Genomic DNA, 19,788 nt, shown 5'->3' with positions numbered 1-19,788 from the left:
AAACAAGGAGGACTTTATGAGAAAATAGTCTCAGGTATAAATGTAAGATGAGAACAAAAAACGAACATTATGCCTCCTGTCATGATCATCTCTATCGCTGGGACTCACATGCCAGGCCGGTTTTCCCTCCACGCGTCGCAATCCTATTGAACCACTCAAATACAATGGACGACGCGCTGTAAACAACCTAGCTCAACCTCTCCTACCCTCCGTATAAAACTTTCCATCACACGCCCCAATTTTAGAAGAACACCAGAATATCATCGCCACCCCCGAAATCAAAATCCACAGAGAGATTACATAGCAAAGCTGAGTTGGGTCATAAGATCCACAAAAAAAAAAAACCCAAATCAAAAACCAGAGTTTTATATCCGGAAGCGTTTGTTTTTTTGACAGACAACAAAAACAAACCAGGAAGGATATAACAATCTCCGGTGTTTGATTTGTGGAGGTTTGTTTTTGTTTTGGTTTTGGTTGAGCCATTGATATTTTCATTAATGGAGGTGGAGAAGCGGAAGTACATCACGGCCGAGGAGCTGAGTTTGCACAACAAGCCTGAGGATTTGTGGATCTCTATACAGGGGAAGGTGTACAATGTCACCGACTGGGTGAAGGACCACCCGGGTGGAGGTGAGCCTCTTCTGAATTTGGCCGGGCAGGATGTGACGGATGCGTTCATCGCTTATCATCCGGGGACTGCTTGGCAGTACCTGGACAAATTCTTTACTGGGTACTATGTCAAGGATTTCAAGGTCTCCGATGTGTCCAGGGATTACAGGAAGTTGTACTCCGAGTTTTTGAAAATGGGGCTTTTCGAGAAGAAGGGGCATGTGGCGCTTTACAATATGGTCTGTGTTGCGGTTATGTTGTCGGTGGTTGTGTACGGGGTGGTGAGATCTGAGAGTACTTTGGTGCATATGGGGTGTGGGTTTCTGTTGGGTTTGTTGTGGATTCTGGCGGCGTATATGGGTCATGATTCCGGGCATTATCTAGTGATGAAGAGCGAGTTTTGGAACAATGTGGCGCAGATTCTGGCTGGGAATTGTGTTACGGGGATTAGCATTGCTTGGTGGAAGTGGACTCATAACGCGCATCATATTGCTTGCAATAGTCTCGATTATGATCCTGATCTCCAGCACATTCCGGTGTTTGCGGTTTCGACGAGGTTTTTCAATTCGCTTACTTCGGTGTTTTATGGGAGGGTGCTCAAGTTTGATGGTGTGGCGAGGTTTTTGATCGGCTACCAGCATTTTACTTACTATCCGGTGATGGTTTTCGGGAGGATTAATCTGTTTATACAGACGTTTTTGTTGCTGTTCTCGAGTAGGCCAGTCCCGCATAGGTTGAAGAACATTTTTGGGATTCTTGTGTTCTGGACTTGGTTTCCCCTGTTGGTTTCGTGCCTGCCGAATTGGGGAGAGAGGGTGATGTTTGTGCTGATTGCTTTCGCGGTGACGGCTCTGCAGCACGTTCAGTTCACATTGAACCATTTCGCTGGGGATACATATGTTGGGCCTCCCAGGGGGAATGATTGGTTTGAGAAGCAAACAGCTGGGACTATTGACATTTCGTGTTCCAGTTGGATGGATTGGCTCTTTGGCGGGTTACAGTTTCAACTTGAGCATCACTTGTACCCGAGATTGCCTCGCTGCCAATTGAGGAAGGTTTCACCCATCATTCAAGAGCTGTGCAAGAAGCACAATTTGCCTTACAGGAGTTTGTCATTCTGGGATGCCAATGTGACAACCATTAGGACTCTTAGGACTGCTGCCCTCCAGGCTAGGGACCTGACCAACCCTGTTCCGAAGAACTTGGTCTGGGAGGCTCTTAACACTCATGGCTGAGTGTTTTGTGCGTCGAGGTATCTAATTCTAGGATGAACAAAGTGATTATTATTTCTCAGAAGGCTTTTACAATCGAAATTTGACGTTATATTTGGCATTCATTCTCTTTTGCTATATGTGATTCGAGTATGTTTCTCTATTTCTACACCTTGCTAGGATTTTATTAACTTTCGGCTGATTTGCACTTTCAAGTATTATAGAGGATGTTTCTCTCTCTATTGATTTTGTAAATCTTGTTTCTTCTTCCCTGTTATTCTTTTCTTTTATGAAGATTTCCAGATATTATTGAGATGAAAAGCAATTCACAAACCACTTGGTTGTGTTTCTTCTTGAGCACTAATTTTCTTTTATGAATCTTTCTTTACTTTGATTGGTAACATGAATGCCTACCTGTATCTTGCCCTTTATGGGGAACATCTAGTCTAACTACTATTAAGTAGCAACATCTCTTTTGTAAAAGACCCAACAACTTCAAAAGTCACGACTAATTAAAGGCGAGTTGGTGTGCTAGACTTTATGCAGGCCGTCATGCTTTTATGCTCTATGGTTTAGGAGAACGTTTCTTTTGACCAAAGGAGAAACCAACAATGTTATAGATATTTACTGTCATGCCCTCTTGGAATGGCTAGGCCGATGTCGCTCTCAGTGTTGCATTATTTCTCGAGAGAACGTTGTTGTTGACTATTCGTTTCTTTGATAAACCGTGTGTTTAGGAAGGGGAGATTGGAACCTGAGACCTCGGACGTAGGGTGAATGCTGAGTAGCGAGAAATTGCAGTATGATAAAGACCAATTGGGGTTGCTTTCTTTGCTGTCCATAGAAGATTCAGTCAACAGCTGATATTGTGTTGAACTAGCAACCGTTACCTTTTTTTAAATTTAAGTATTTGGTATGGTATCGTGGGAAGATGTCAATATTCCTGGGTTTTGAAAGTTTTGTGAAGGTTTATTAGTTTAAATTAAAATGATTAACTCCATGATGCTGTTGAAGAGAAGTGAAATTAGTATAAGAAAGCACACATGTGTTTATATTTATGCATAATAATGATACAAGTAGAAATATACAGACATCACAAACAACAGTATGAGTGTGATTTAGACTTTTAGCTAGAGGTGGTTCTTGATGGAAGCACTGTATTTAGTCTGGTCATCATAATACTTGGACCAAAGCATGACCCCTCCATACTTGGACGAACCTTTAATTGCTGGAAGCACTTCAGAAGTGAGATCATTGACAGGAATAAAGCCACTTCCAGCAGCTTCAGGAGCAGCTGGTAGACCAAGGAATATCTTGGTGGCCGGAATATCGGAGACCCACTGCTTCCATGCACTTACAAGGTTGCTGAGATCGGCCGAGTATTGGCATGGAGGGTTGTTGTAGAATTGGACCCAAACGTAGTCGAAAAGGCCCGTCTTGAGGGCACCTCCAACCCAAGCATCAGGGAAAGGGCACTGGGGCGCTGCGGTCAGGTAAACCTTCTTACCCTTTTTGCTGTATGCAGAGAGGAATGTAGCGAGGTCATCCCAATGTAGGTTTGTTCCTCCCTCGATATCAAAATCAATTCCATCCAAAACAGCGTCACCAAGAGGGCGAGAAGATGAAGTTCCTCCCAAGAAATTGTTCCACAAATAGATTGCAACCTGCCTAGCATCCTCCTTAGATGTGAGGTAGTAGCTCCCTGCTCCTCCTCCAATCGAAAGAATCACCTTGACCCCTTTTGCTTGGCACGACTTAATGTCGGAGCTCAAACCAGTGCAGCCATTAGTGTAAGGATCACAATGTCCTGCTAGGTTGATCATGGGAGTCTGGCCATTGCCGAATGTTGGGAGAAAAGCTATGTTCACATAGTCATAGTTGCCTGTGGCACAGGTCTCTTCCAAGGTACCCTCATTCCCATTTTGACCCCAGTAAATCGCAATGCCTGCGGCATTGGCTCCAATTTGTAGTGCTAGAGTTACTGAAATGAGGAATGCCAATGAAATCCCCAACTTTGGTGCCATTCTGCGCTGGAATTTGATTAGCTAGGTATAGTTCTTTCCTTGTTACTTCTTAGTTATGGTAGTGTTTACAAAAGCATGGAGCTTTTATAGGGAAAAATTGATTCGTACTGATGGTGAAGCCCTGTGGTTTTGCGAAGAGTCCGTGCCTGAGAAGTTTCTTATTCTCCATCGGATTGCCTTTACATCAAAATTACCAATGGTTGCAGATTGACGCATACGGCATATTAGGACATATCATTTCTTTGAGACATGTGATGATTAACTTCAATGTATTAGCTTGATATATCTTGCTAATCTAAATATCTAATTTTTTAACATTTTAATCTTTTGAGGTTGATAATTGAGGTTTGGAGGTGGACATTTTTTTGACTCATTGTTGGCAGGCGGAAAGTTCGAACTAACTACCCACACCCATTTCTTAGTAGGAGTGCTCCTATGTTAGCAGGACATTTCGTGCAAGAACTAGGTTTCAGTTAGTGCACTAACTCCACAAGCCAACTATCCACCACATCCCTACTATTCCGCCGATTCCGATACCTTCGCCTTGTTCAGTGATGAAAATAAAAATGGGTGCCACCCCTCACTTCTCTACTCTACAAGGTCTACTTTCTTCTTCCTTTAGACCGGGTCAAGTTGGTCAATGGATGGATTTCATAGAAGGCCAGAAGGCCAAGAAAACAGTACAGCAGGCCCAAAAGTCTCGAGTCTAACTCTATCCGACCTCTACCGTTGAAATTTGAAATTCTTTTATAAGGAAATGAACATCGTGCTCGATAAATGTCTCAATAGGGGCTAAGAGGAGATGAATATTTTCTCTTGTTCATTGCCAAGCTTATTAATGAATATATTTCATTCCACCTCCCTAGTTTTTAGTCCTTACATTTCTAGTTTCATAATCGGTGCTTTTACACTTTTAATTAATCTTGTTCAATCTATAGTGTTTTTGCCCAAGCTGTTTTGTAATATATTTTAAATTTTTTGTCATTTATAATATAATATAATCATGTTTCTCCATGTTTGATAATAATAAATTCATACTGTCATCGAAACCAACATCGAAAGTTGAATTATTTTAAGGGGAGTGCTACATACACACTCAAATGAGTGTGTGTGTAAGCCACACTCAGACAATTAAGTATCAACTTCTCATGACTTTCTGCTATTTAATTACACAATAACAATTAAAGTTATTTTGAATTAATTTTTTTCCATCTCTACCCCTGTTTTGGAAACCCTCCTCCTTCTACTTTCCATTCCCACCACAAGCCAATTAAAGCTTCAATTTTCTCACGCCAAAAGGCTTAATTATCTCAAAGTAAACTTTTGAGATCCCTGATCTTTCTAAGAACAAGCTTCTGAGATGCAATTTCCAGCTATCTTAGTTACTTTTGTGGGTTGCCTTTTACATTGAGGTAAGATTCTTAATCAATTTATGCGATTTTTGCCTTTTACACTGACATATACTCATGATGGTCCCTAATTATATAGGTACTCTATTGTGAGGTAATTCTTACTCTTATATGCCTGATTTCCTTTTTTATTTGACGTGATTGTAGGAAATCAGTAACTGGATTGTAGGGAATCATCTATATATATGATCTGTTTTGTAGGGAATCAGTAGTTTGATTGTTTCCTTATTCATATATAAATCAAGTAATCAAAAATAGCTTGATCAAAGGGTCTGCATTATATTCTTTGCCGGAAAAAAAAAGGTCTGCATTATATATAGGATATGTGCACTCTAGTCTATTAAACATGTTGTTTGTTTCCTTATTCATATATAAATCAATAATCAACAATAGCTTGATCAGATGGTCTGCATTATAGGATCTGTGCACTCTATTCTATGTTGTTTGTTTCCTTATTCATATATAAATCAAATAATCAACAATAGCTTGATCAAAGGGTCTGCATTATATATAGGATCGGTGCACTCTACTCTATTAAACACAGTATTCTTTTGACGCACTCATTACAGGTAAATTGTATTACATTGAGCTATGTCTTCGATAATTCTAATTGTATGTGTGCTTTTGGTGATTGATTTAGGGAACCATGAGCCTAAATATTGATTTAAACTTAAATGCTGAAGACTCTGATGTAATTTTGGATAAAGGTTCCATAGATGGCGAAGAGAATGAAACGGTAGAACCTTGCATTGTTATGGTATTTGTTTCACTTGAAGATGCAAGATCATATTATTTGAAGTATGCCAAATCTGTAGGATTTGGTGTTTCTGTTAAGTTAAGAATGGAGAGGCTAGTTTGTTTGATTATATGGGTTTTATAATGCTCGTAATAGGCTATTAAATGGTACCCATTTTTTTGTTATAAGCATATTCACAATCACATAGGTTTTGATTATATGGGAATTCAGTCGTTCTATCTAGATATGGATAGTGGAGGGAAAGTAGAAAATGGAGGGAGAAAGATGGTTAGGGGTAGAGATGGAAAAAAATAAATTCAAAGTAGCTTTAATTGTTATTGTGTAATTAAATAGTAGAAAGTCATGAGAATTTGACACTTGTCTGAGTGTGGCTCACACACATTCAAGTGAGTGTGTATGTAGCACTCCCCTTATTCTAATAAAGCAGTCATCACTTGAGTCACAAAAGATGTTTTTTGACCAATTGCTACATAAACATGCATTACATTTTGCCCTTGTTGATTGAGAATCATATCAATAGCTATTGTTGTTTTACCGGTCTGTATGGATGTCACGAGTCTATTGACATATAATCTTTTCTACGTAAGCTAGTTGTGCAAAGTTTGTTTGTTGGATCCGGCTCCTCTAAATTTAGGAGCCGTGAAGTTACATGAAGTTAGTAAAATCCAAGCCATTTAACTGATCAAATGAACCGAAATTGTCCATGTCAGCCAAATTAACCTAGGTACCTTTATTTTTGTAACTGCCGTCACACCTCCTTCCAAAAAAAAAAAAATTGCCGTCAATCTCTTTGTTTCATGATCGATCTCCTCTATCTCTCATCGTTGTTTGACATTCTCTGTCAGGATATATCTCCTGCTATCAAATTAATTGCTTCCTCTTCTTAAGGGGGTGTATTGTATTTGGATTTGTGTAGACTTTTTTTAAATGACAGACTTTTTGAAAAGTCCACAGACTCTTTAAAAAGTTGATAGACTGTTATGGATTTCTTAAAACCATTGATTTTAGCAACAGACTTTTATTGATTCATGAAAATCTATATACTTTATTATGAATGACTTCTATAGATTTCCTAACATGTACAAAATATAAAAACAAAAAACAAAAAAACAAAAGAAATGCAGCCCAAACACAAAACAAGATAATAACTCGTTGTCTCTTCAATGCTCAAGTATCTTCTAATAGAAATTGACTCAAATGAATGATCGTTAGTCTGTCTAGCGAGTTTGTTCTCATTCCTAATCTCCCAACAACATAAATATGCAATATAGATCACTTGATGTTTATGGTTAATTATTCTCATCAATTTTGTTTGCCGATTAACATATATTGTAGCAAATATTGGTCAATGTCTTGATCTAAAATCAATCAATTGAAATTCAATTGTTCAACCTTTCTTTGAACCATAATATAAATTCAAATTAATGAGAATAATTAATTAATAAGATAAAATTTAGTATGCCATAGCAACACTATTCAAGGTCTTAGGGGTAGACCACAATATTTGGGTTTTAGGGTTTCATAAATCATTTTTATTGCTATTAGGGTTCGAAGTATCACAATTGAAAAAAAAAAAAAAAACAAAAATCACATTCAAGAACTACAATGAACATGTTGGGTATCAAAAAAACGTTGATATCATAAAAGATTAGAGAAAAAACAAAAAATTAAGAAAGAAAGATGATGAAGGACCAACTTCTTCGTGCGTAGAGAGAAGAACTTTGATAGACCTTTTTTTTTTTTTTTTAAAGAGGAAACTTTGATAGACTTTTTCAAATCTTTGGTCTGGAGGCTGGAAAATTATTGGAGTTTGGTATGTATAGTTAACACTACAAAGTCCATGATTATCCATGATTTTCTAATTCCGTAAGTATGAATGATATTTTGAATACCTCTGTACTTTTATTCATTTTTAAAAGTCCTAATTGAATACTCTCTAGATTTTGGTGGAATTCATGAAGTCTTTAAAAATCCTAATTGAATACCTCAAGACTTTCATGGACTGTTAAAAGTCTATATTGAATACACCCAGACTTTTAAATTCCATAGATTTCTTTAAAAGTTCCACTAATTCCATATACAATACACCCCCCCTTAATTCTCAGGTAGTCAATTTGAATATCAGGATACAAAGACCAGATACAGAGAGATATAGTTTGAATGATTTGGCTGATGTTGATGGTAACCACAGAAACTCAATATGATCAATCGATTCAATAGGAAAGGAGTAATCAACTTTGATAAATCTCTATATATAAATTACTCATGAGCTATTCTCTTTTGATGGCACAGGAAGCCAACTTTCCAAAGCTTTTAAATTTCTTATTTTAATTGTTAAGGTTTGGTATCTTAATTCTAATGGAGGTTGAGCTGCTCTTCCTTATACTTCTTTCTGGAAAACGAATGGGAAAATAGTTTAATAATAGGACCTGGAATCTATGTTGAGAAAGTAACTTGAGGATTGAACGTCAATTATGCCTGGTTGGTTGTGCCAAAAAAAAAAAAAAAAACTCTTGATGACATGTTCTATCTTGAACCATTAGATAAATTTAAATGACTTGGAATTTACTAACTTCATGTAACTTCACGACTCCTAAATTTAGAGGAGCCGGATCCTTGTTTGTTGGTTCATACAGGCAATTGACCCGATTTATGTATGATACTATCGGAGTGAAACAATGGGTCTAAAGAAAAACAGAGGCTCGACTATATATTATAGAATAGAATTGTCTTTTCTATATAATTTCCCTGATTTCGTTGCTACCACGGGCTTTACACAATGAGAAGAATTTGACACCACAAATTCCAACCCCAAATTGTAGAACTGAGGTGTATAGGATCTCATCCCAAATAATGAGATATGTAAAAAGCAGATCCAATTACACTTATTCCTAATTCTAAAACAATATGTACTAGAGTTTTAATGAATTTGTCTATAAATCTTGAATGCAGTTTTAACTCTAGTATTCAGTCAAGTCTCCGTGATCTGTAAATGCGTAGATGGACTCGACTTTTTACACCTACTCTCAATCGAATCGAATTGCATTTTACACTTACGTTGCACAACATGATAGAGCCGTAGATGGATGCGGCTTTCATTGCAAGCATCTTGAATTTGCTAGGTTGAGTGGGTTCCATGTTATATGTACTGTTTCTAACTTTGCACGGATATTTGTCTTAACTTTTTTGAGCACCAAAGGACTCTAATAATTTATAATGAAAATGACGTTGTACTATGGGCACACAGGAATCCCAGGCAGAATATACTTGTTTTATAAGCAAACCACAATTATATACGACCAAACTGAGTTGCATGATTGGGGCAAGCGTATCTAAATTAGAGAAGTTTCGTCGTCATGTTTCTCTAAACCAATTTCATTTTCTCCGGTTTACTGGCCGAAAATCAATTTCAAGAATAATAATATGTCCTCAAAGCAATAAAGACTTTGTAATGGTAACTTTGCACATGTATGGTACCACGAGCCGATGAAAGCACATGCAAGAGGTGAGTGAGAAATATTTTGAGAATTACACCGTAGGGTGAATGCTGAGTAGCGAGAACTTGCAGTATGATAAAGACCAATTGGGGTTGCTTTCTTTGCTGTCTATAGAAGATTCAGTCAACAGCTGATATTGTGTTGAATTAGCAACTGTTACCTTTTTTTAAATTTAAGTTATTCTGGTATTTGGTATGGTATCTGTTAGCATGAGTTCCATATTAGGAATAGATTACAAGATATTGTTGTAGTGTAAGTACAGTAGGATACAACTAGTTGTAGTACAGTTGTAATCTGTTTATATACACCACAGAATGTTGTTTAATATCATCATAAAAATTATTCTCTCAATCTTGTTATCTTTGACTTGGTATCAGAGTTATCTTCTTCTTGGACGTCATATAGACCGGCCTCGTCTCTCCAAACCGCCCTCGTCTTCCTCCGGCGCCAAAGATCAGCCTGTCCAGTTCGTCTTTTTCAGCGCCGTCCAGCCAACTGAGCCAACTGCAGTTCCATCTGAGCCAAACATAATCCATCAGCAGTTCCGTTACGTGCTCAGTTCCAAACATAATCCATCTGCAGTTCCCGACTGTGCCCCGATTTGATCTTCCGTTCAGATCACGCCAGACTGTGCGTCGACCGGATTATTCAGTTCGCAGCCCAGACTTCGCTGCTCAACCCAACCGGATTATTCAGTTCGCAGCCCAGACTTCGCTGCTCTGCCCAGACCGCCGTCGCTCCTCGTAGATCTTCAGTTCATCGCTCTCCAAAGATCGACCAGATTTTGCACTTCATCGCAACCCACAGATCTCCCAGTCCGACTCAGTCCGGCGTCACGATCTCCCAGTCAACTCGCCTCAACTCGGTCAACCCATAACTCGGTCAACCCATAATTCGATCTCCCAGTCCGGCGTCACGATCTCCCAGTCAACTCGCCTCAACAGCCCAGTCAACTCCAACAGTTATAAAAAAAAAAAACAAAAAACAAAAAAAACATGTTACTATTATTTTTGGAGTCATCTGTTATTCTTATTTCCGCTGCGTACTTTGGGATTTGTGTGTTTTTCGTTCTATTGTATTATTGCAATGGGTGGTGATGACAGAGAAGGTCAGAGTTCCAAGATCAATGAGATCCAATGAGATCCAAAAGGTTGAGGTTTCTGTCCGAAGTTCAGATGGAGGTTCTTTTGGGGGTACGAAACTCAATGGTACCAACTTTCGAACGTGGAAGAAGATTATGTCTGTCCATCTTCGTGGCATACACAAGATGGGGCATGTGACTGGAACAACCAAAGCTCCTAGTGAGGAGGATGTGGATGCCTATACTAAGTGGGAGGATGATGATGGATTTGTGATGGCGATCTTATTCAAAGCTATGATTGAAGATGTGCTACAGTTGGTAGAAGAGTGTGAGCCTACTGAAGAAATATGGAAGACATTGGGGGATCTGTATACAAATGAATTGATGTGCAAAGCTTCCAGTATGCAACAGAATGGGCAACCAGTAGCTGTGTATTTCACCAAGCTGAAGAATGTATGGGTTGAAATTGATCAGAAGCGTCCTTGCAAGATCAAGATTCAGGAAGATCTTGTGTGGTACCAGAAGGAGAAGGAACTTGAAAGGGTTCATGTATTCTTGAGAGGGCTTGATGAGAAGCATAGCAGTGCCAAGGGAGAATTACTCAGAATGACAGACCCACCCAGCCTAAACACAGCTTTCACATACATTCGTAAGGATGAGTCTCAACAGGAAAGTGTCAAACATGCACAGGTTGAAGTGTCTAGCCTAGCCATCCAGGCCAAGTCACCTGCACCCTTCATTCAGCAGCAGAGTTCAGTTCCCCTGCATCAGCAAGGTCCTCCACCAGGATTCACTAACCGGCCCCGTCCTCAATGCTCTTATTGCAATGACCTTGGACATGTTCGAGAGACTTGTTGGAAGCTGAATGGGTACCCCAAAAAGAAAGGTTATCGTCCTAAGGCAAAGGCAACTGCGGTTCAGTTGATCCAAGAACCAGACTTCTATGGCGTGGCCGGACATGATCATCATATTGGAGGTGGGGCTGCTTCTACGGCCTCTATAGCTGGTCGTGGTAAGATTGGTATGGCTTTAAAGGTTTCTAACTTTGTTGGTTCTGATACATGGATTATTGATTCTGGTGCCTCTAATCATATGACTTATGATAAATCGTCTTTTACTGACTTGTCTTCCCCACCAGTGTCCTATGTAACTAATGCCAATGGTGAGGCCTTTCCTGTGTTAGGGTCAGGGTCAGTTCGTATTACTCCCACCTTAGAACTTCATAATGTGTTATATGTGCCTGACTTGTCTCATCATTTGATATCTGTTCCACAGTTGAATACTGAGTCTCAATGTTCCGTAACCTTTTATCCTATGTATGTGATTTTTCAGGATCTTCTCACCAGGGAGATAGTCGGTCAGGGGTATCTGAGGGGCAGATTGTTCCATCTGGATTAAACATACGCAGGGGAGAAACCAGGAGTACAGTCTCGCGCCGCTTTGACTTCGAATTCTGATAAGCTAAGTGAAATTTGGTTGTGGCATCGCCGTTTAGGGCATCCATCCTTTAGTCTTATGAGAAAAACCATGCCTACTCTGTTTATTGGTGTGGATGAGTCTGTTTTACTTTGTGAAACATGTGTTTTGGCCAAGAGTCATCGTGCTACTTATTCTCCTAGTGTTTCTATAAAAGTATTATTCCTTTTGAGTTGATTCATTCTGATGTTTGGGGACCTTCTAGAGAGCCTACTGTATCGGGTATGAGATACTTTGTGTTGTTTATTGATGATTGTACGAGACTGTCATGGGTTGCTCTTCTTAAAACCAAACATGAAGTCTTTCCAGCCTTTCAAACTTTTCGTACTCTCCATAGCACCATTAAAGTCATTCGTTCTGACAATAGGGGAGAATATGTTAATCATGTTTTCCAAGAGTTTTTTCAAACCCATAGGATTGTTCACCAAACCACATGTCCACACACACCAGAACAAAATGGAGTGTCCGAAAGGAAAAACCGTAATTTACTTGATATGGCTCGTGCCCTTCTTTTTAGTGCTCATATGCCTAAGTATCTTTGGGGCGATGCTGTACACGCTTCCTCTCATCTTATCAATCGTCTTCCATCTAGTGTCCTTCAGGGAAAAATTCCATTTGAGGTTCTTGCATCTCATGTCTCCTTACCTTCATTTCATAATCTTCCAGCTCGTGTCTTTGGTTGTGTTACTTTTGTTCATATTCCTAACCCCAGCGGTCTAAGTTGGATGTCCGAGCTCTTAAGTGTGTGTTTGTTGGATATGGAGGCTATCAGAAAGGGTACAAGTGTTATCATCCACCTACCAGAAACTACTACGTTACTATAGATGTTACCTTTTTTGAGGACATGAGCTATTTTTCATCTTCAGAAACAGCTTTTCAGGGGGAGAACTCATATTTTGAAGAGCTGTATCATGGAGAGGGGGAGGAATCAGAAAGAGGAGCAGAAGTCACACAGCCAGGAGGTATTTTGACGGATCCAGTTGAGACTATTAGCTTACCGCCACCTCCAGCAGCAGAAGCTCCAGACATCCAGGCATCAGTTTCAATCACTGAGAATGAGGTTGAAGACACAACTGCCCCTCCTACTATCGCTTCTACCCCTGACCCACTGCTTCCTGGTACTGAAGATCATCCGTTTGAGGTATGTCCATCCATTGGTACTAGTAGTAGTGAGTCTAATGTTGAGCAATATGTGTTACCAAATAGGACCACTCGAGGTCAATCAGCCAAAAGATATGAACCTACTCTCACTGCCAAATCAAAATATCCAGTAGCCAACTATATGTCTACTAGGAGGTTGTCTAAGTCATATGAATCATTTGTGAATCAAATATCTGCTGTATCAGTACCGAACAAAGTGCAAGATGCATTGGGGGATCCAAAGTGGAGGAAGGCAACGGAGGAAGAGATGGAGGCGTTGTAGAAAAACAATACTTGGCAACTTATGCCTCCACCACCAGGCAAGAAGGTTGTAGGTTGTCGTTGGGTGTTTACCGTGAAGCATAATGAAGATGGATCAGTGAATCGGTACAAAGCACGCCTTGTAGCAAAGGGGTTTACTCAGACGTATGGTATAGACTACGATGAAACATTTGCTTCTGTTGCCAAGATGAACACTATTCGGGTTCTGCTCTCATTTGCTGCTAGTTTAAACTGGCCACTCCGACAGTTTGATGTCAAGAATGCATTTCTTCATGGAGAGTTAGCCGAGGAAGTGTACATGAGCCTTCCACCTGGGTATGTAGTTGCTTCTCCTGGTGATTTTGTATGCAGATTGAGAAAATCTCTGTATGGTCTCAAACAGTCACCTCGTGCTTGGTTTGGAAGATTTTCACAGTTCATGCAGAAGGTTGGTGACAGACAGAGCAACTCAAACCATACCTTGTTCCTCAAGCATCAACAAGGGAAGGTAACAACTCTAATTATTTATGTGGATGATATGGTAATTACTGGCAATGATACTGTTGAGATGGATAGACTGCAGAGACAGCTAGCCTCTGAGTTCGAGATGAAGGACTTGGGTGAACTTAAGTACTTCTTAGGAATTGAGGTAGCCAGGGGGAGAGAAGGAATCTATCTGTGCCAGAGGAAGTACGTCTTTGACTTGTTGACAGAGATAGGTTTGTTGGATTGCAGACCTGTTGATACTCCTATTGAGCATAACCATTGTTTAGCTGAGTATCCTGACCAGGTACCGACTGATCGAGCTCACTATCAGAGGTTGATTGGGCGCTTGATTTATTTGGCTCATACTAGACCAGATGTTGCATATGCAGTAAGTGTGGTGAGTTAGTTCATGCATAACCCGAGTGAGAGTCACATGGATGCTGTTATGCGAATTTTGAAGTACTTGAAGTCAGCTCCAGGAAAGGGAGTGCTGTTTTCTAAACATAACAACACTCTTGAGGTTTGTGGCTTCACAGATGCAAATTGGGCTGGAAATATTACAGACAGGAGGTCGACATCAAGTTACTTTACCTTTGTGGGAGGTAATTTGGTTACATGGAAGAGTAAGAAGCAGAAAGTTGTGGCACGTTCTAGTGCTAAGGCCGAGTATAGAGGTATGGCTCATGGAGTGTGTGAATTGTTGTGGCTGAGAAATCTGTTACGTGATCTGGGTTTCAAACTCAAAAATACCATGCAGTTGTATTGTGACAACAAGGCAGCTATTGACATATCACAGAATCCAGTACAGCATGATCGTACTAAGCATGTGGAGGTTGATCGTCACTTTATAAAGGAGAAGCTAGATGCCAAAATTATTAGCTTTCCTTTTGTTCCAACTGAAGAACAACTTGCAGATATACTTACCAAAGGAGTTTCCAGGAAGACATTTTATGACTCACTAAGCAAGTTGGCATGGTTGATGTATATGCGCCAACTTGAGGGGGAGTGTTAGCATGAGTCATAGTTCCATATTAGGAATAGATTACAAGATATTGTTGTAGTGTAAGTACAGTAGGATACAACTAGTTGTAGTACAGTTGTAATCTGTTTATATACACCACATAATGTGGTTTAATATCATCATAAAAATTATTCTCTCAATCTTGTTATCTTTGACTGTATCATGGGTTTATTTTATGCATAATAGTGATAAAAGTAGAAATACAAAAATATCACAAACAACAGTACGAGTGTGATTTAGACTTTTAGCTAGAGGTAGTTCTTGATGGAAGCACTGTATTTAGTCTGATCATCATAATACTTGGACCAAAGCATGACCCCTCCATACTTGGATGCACCTTTGATTGCTGGAAGCACTTTAGAAGTGTGATCATTGACAGGAATAAAGCCACTTCCAGCAGCTTCAGGAGCAGCTGGTAGACCAAGGAATATCTTGGTGGCCGGAATATCGGAAACCCACTGCTTCCATGCACTTACAAGGTTGCTGATATCGGCCGAGTATTGGCATGGAGGGTTGTTGTAGAATTGGACCCAAACGTAGTCAAAAAGGCCCGTCTTGAGGGCACCTCCAACCTAAGCATCAGGGAAAGGGCACTGGGGCGTTGCGGTCAAGTAAACCTTCTTACCTTGATTGCTGTATGCAGAGAGAAATGTAGCGAGGTCATCCCAATGTAGGTTTGTTCCTCCCTCGATATCAAAATCAATTCCATCCAAAACAGCGTCACCAAGAGGGCGAGAAGATGAAGTTCCTCCCAAGAAATTGTTCCACAAATAGATTGCAACCTGCTTAGCATCCTCTTTAGATGTGAGGTAGTAGCTCCCTGCTCCTCCTCCAATCGAAAGAATCACCTTGACCCCTTTTGCTTGGCACGACTTAATGTCGGAGCTCAAACCGGTGCAGCCATTAGTGGAAGGATCACAATGTCCGGCTAGGTTTATCATGGGAGTCTGGCCATTGCCGAATGTTGGGAGAAAAGCTATGTTCACATAGTCATAGTTGCCTGTGCCACAGGTCTCTTCCAAGGTACCCTCGTTCCCATTTTGACCCCAGTAAATCGCAATGACTGCGGCATTGGCTCCAATTTGTAGTGCTAGAGTTACTGAAATGAGGAATGCCAGTGAAATCCCCAACTTTGGTGCCATTCTGCACTGGAATTTGATTAGCTAGGTATAGTTCTTTCCTTGTTACTTCTTAGTTATTGTTGATGTCGCCGAAAGTACCTATAATTTAAAACCATGTTGTCATTCGTTAGTATATAAGCAAGTAGGAATCGTTCTAACCGAGAATTGAGGGTACTCCTACAAAGATGGGTCAATTTAAATTAGAAATTATTAAAACAAGTATTAACAAGTATTTATCTACAAATTTACACAAGAAACACGCCATAAAAGGGGGGGATTCAACTTTTAGTTTCTAAGTTCCTACAAAATAAAACAAAGAGATAATTATATACATATGATCGACTTCTTCACACTCAAATCAGAATTTTCAAACCATATCAACATGCAACGAGTTGTTTCAATCTATACAACCTAAAATCGTGCCAACACTAAATATCAGAAATGAATTTGAAGTACAAGTATAAAGAAATTGAGTACTACTTTAATTCTTCTTTTTAATCTCCTAAGTTAGGAAAAGTTCATAACTTAAAATATTTCATATAAAACATTACGTTAATACTGAAGTGCAACCGTCAACGTTAAATATGAATCATTAATTACAATTAGAATTCTGAATCCAAACATGTATGCATCCATAAAAGTTACAAACGCACGAAACATGTAGCATATAATCTAGACCATTGTTCATAGTCTTTACCACTTTAATTTCTGCCCTAAAATGATTAGGTGAATTAGTACACAAATTTGGCTTTATTAACCTGCAGATTAATATCATTGTTCAACCAAAATCATATGCTTAAAGATATAAAAGGATGGCACGAAATCAGATTGTAAAGATATCATAAACAATTCAAGAACATAAAGAAATGAATATGAAAATTACTAACATAAACTCGTTCTTAACAAAAATCCAACTCCAACAACAAAGTTCATAATCAAAATATGAAATTCAATGCTAAAGAGTACGAAAACAAAAATAAGGGCCATGAATTACACTTTTTGATCTTCAAGGAAGCTTGGAGAACGTCAAGAGAATACACAGCTAGACCTTCAAGAACACGAACAGCCTTGGAGAAGTCCTAAAGCTCTTCACGACAGAGGCTTTTTCTGAATTTTTGGAGAGGGTTTTGGAGAGAGGAGAGCTCGGCTAATGAACTGAATTTTGCGTCAATAAGTGATGGTTTTGACATAAAGAATGGCTGCTATTTATAGAGGAATCCTCCTTTCTTGTTATGCGATCTTGGCCATTCATCTAGAGGTGAATTCTCCTCCAACTTTCCTTGATTTTCTCATAATTTCCTAGAATTTTACACTGCAGAATCCACCTTTCCCTCTTTTGAATTGCATTAATTTCTTCTTCCAACTCCACCTTTCCCATTTTACACTGCAGAATCCACCTTTCCCTCCTTTGAATTGCATTAATTTCTTCTTCCAACTCCACCTTTCCCATTTTACACTGCAGAATCCACCTTTCCCTCCTTTGAATTGCATTAATTTCTTCTTCCAACTCCACCTTTCCCTCATTTGAATTGCATTAATTTCTTCTTCCAACTCCACCTTTCCCTCCTTTGAATTTTATTCCATAAGGACCACATGACATATCCTCTTAAATTTCCTAGAATTTTACACTGCAGACTCCACCTTTCCCTCCTTTGAATTGCATTAATTTCTTCTTCCAAGAGTTGTGCACACAACGAACTCCTATAATAAAGGAAAATCATAAATTAATTAGAGTCTATAACCAGTAGGAAATAAGATAAATAGGAATAAATATTAAATATAAACACTTCCCTATTATCTCCAGGAAATAAGGAGAATTTATGTAAATAAAACTCCTTGAATTCCTCCTTATTTATGTAAGTCTTCTTCTCCTTCAAGTTTCCTTGATTTCATCACTCAAGAGTCCTCAATGGGATGAACTTCTAAATTCTCTATTTAAAACAGAAAAATCAGAAATAGGAAAGTTCAAAGGAAGAAAGTTCCCTAAAACAAAATAGGAAATATTTCCTAAAATGATAAAGGAAAGTTTCTAAAATGACTTATCCTTCATTTATGCTCATTTCTGTTTTTTTCGCCTCTTTTCTGTTGTAGAGAATTGGAAAAATTGTATATATCTTGTATTCATCTCACCATGAGGTTTATATAGGGTTACATCATGTATACAAAAGGCAATACATAATAGTTATACTAATCAATCGCACATTACAAGTATGTCATCGCATACATTACGAGTCTGTCAATCGCACATTACAAGTATGTCAATCGCACACATAACGAGTCTGTCAATCGCATACATTAAGCAATAGCTATTGCATGAATAGTCATTATCATTTACAACACTCCCCCTTGGATATTCCATGTCAATAGTGTTGCCTCTGCTATGCGCTTCTAAGTTGTCTCGTCAAAAACCTTGCCAAGTAATAAAAACCCTGTGGGAAAAAACAACCTTGGTCGAAGGAGAAAAAGAGCACAACGTGCGTGAATGTGGAGTAGTCGACATCCTTCAACACTCCCCCTTGTGCCGCTCAAACTTGGTGATGATGCTTTGATTGTTGCCTCGTTAAAAACCTTGCCAGGTAACAAAAACCCAGGGGACAAAAATAACCTTGGTCGAAGGACAAAAAGAGCACAACACGTCATTCACTCTTCGAGATCGAACATGTAGACATCATGCCTCCCCCTGATGTCAATATCTCCCCCTGATTGCTACAATCATGAGAGTTCGGATAACTTTCTCAATCCGATGCTCTTCACATGTTTCTCGAAGGTGGATTTTGGTAACGACTCAGTAAATAAGTCCGCTACATTATCCTCTGATCGGATTTGGTTCACTTCAATATTTAGAAGTGCTTGTTGTTGCTGATTGTAAAAGAACTTAGGCGATATATGCTTGGTGTTGTCACTCTTGATGAAACCTAATTTCATTTGATCAATACAAGCTGCATTATCTTCATAAATGCATGTAGGTTCATCTGTGGTGGACTTCAAACCACAAGTTCCTCGAATGTGTCTCATTACAGACCTTAACCATATGCATTCTCGCATGGCTTCATGTAGAGCAATAATCTCTGCATGATTTGAGGAAGTAGCAACAAGGGTCTACTTTGTAGACCTCTAAGATATCGTTGTGCTTCCCATGGTAAAGACATAACCCGTTTGGGAGCGACCTTTGTGAGGGTCAGAGAGATACCCTGAATCAGCAAAACCCATCAAGACATCGTTGTCATTTTGATGGAGGGGAGGAGGAGCACGGAAGGTGGCATTTTGCCTTGTGGGGTCCGGTCCCACACTTCTGTCATTTCTTTTCTCTCTGTAGGGATAGAACAAGCCCATATCTAGCGTACATTTTAAGTAACGAAAGATTGCCTTTATACCAGTCCAATGGCGTTGCGTTGGCGCAGGGCTATATCTAGCCAACAAGTTCATAACAATTGAGGTGTCCGGTCTTGTATTGTGCTAAGTACAATAATGCGCCTATTGTACATAAGTAAGCACTTCTGCTATTAACATGTCTTCGACATCATCCCTGGGACGAAACGGATCCCTTTTAGGGCCAAGACTACGGACGACCATGGGAGTGCATCTTTGACTTTATCAAAATGCCTAAGCATCTATTGACACGGTATACAAGTTCTAAATCTAGACAAAACCGTGTTCGATCTCCCAAGGTCCTTCCTCTCAAACTCGGATTTCAG

At 39.4% G+C, this 19,788-nt stretch overlaps 2 protein-coding genes and 1 pseudogene across 2 annotated transcripts; 1 reads left to right on the top strand and 2 right to left on the bottom strand.

The window, feature by feature from the left end:
• Nucleotides 1–233: 233 nt before the first annotated feature.
• LOC133714370 (delta(8)-fatty-acid desaturase 1-like) lies at nucleotides 234–2,180 on the top strand. Its single transcript, XM_062140467.1, has one exon. The coding sequence runs from the start codon at nucleotides 498–500 to the stop codon at nucleotides 1,842–1,844; it is 1,347 nt and encodes a 448-aa protein (XP_061996451.1). The 5' UTR covers nucleotides 234–497; the 3' UTR covers nucleotides 1,845–2,180.
• Nucleotides 2,181–2,844: 664 nt separating this feature from the next.
• Nucleotides 2,845–3,909, bottom strand: LOC133714371 (hevamine-A-like). Its single transcript, XM_062140468.1, has one exon. It carries the CDS (start codon nucleotides 3,842–3,844, stop codon nucleotides 2,951–2,953), a length of 894 nt encoding a protein of 297 aa, XP_061996452.1. The 5' UTR covers nucleotides 3,845–3,909; the 3' UTR covers nucleotides 2,845–2,950.
• Nucleotides 3,910–14,962: 11,053 nt separating this feature from the next.
• LOC133715825 (hevamine-A-like) lies at nucleotides 14,963–17,343 on the bottom strand (annotated as a pseudogene).
• Nucleotides 17,344–19,788: the final 2,445 nt, after the last annotated feature.

This window comes from Rosa rugosa, chromosome 6 (assembly GCF_958449725.1).
Source record: "Rosa rugosa chromosome 6, drRosRugo1.1, whole genome shotgun sequence".
Taxonomy (NCBI): Eukaryota; Viridiplantae; Streptophyta; class Magnoliopsida; order Rosales; family Rosaceae; genus Rosa; species Rosa rugosa.
Note: the sequence above shows the minus strand (reverse complement) of the source record. Positions and strands in the feature narration are given on the sequence as shown.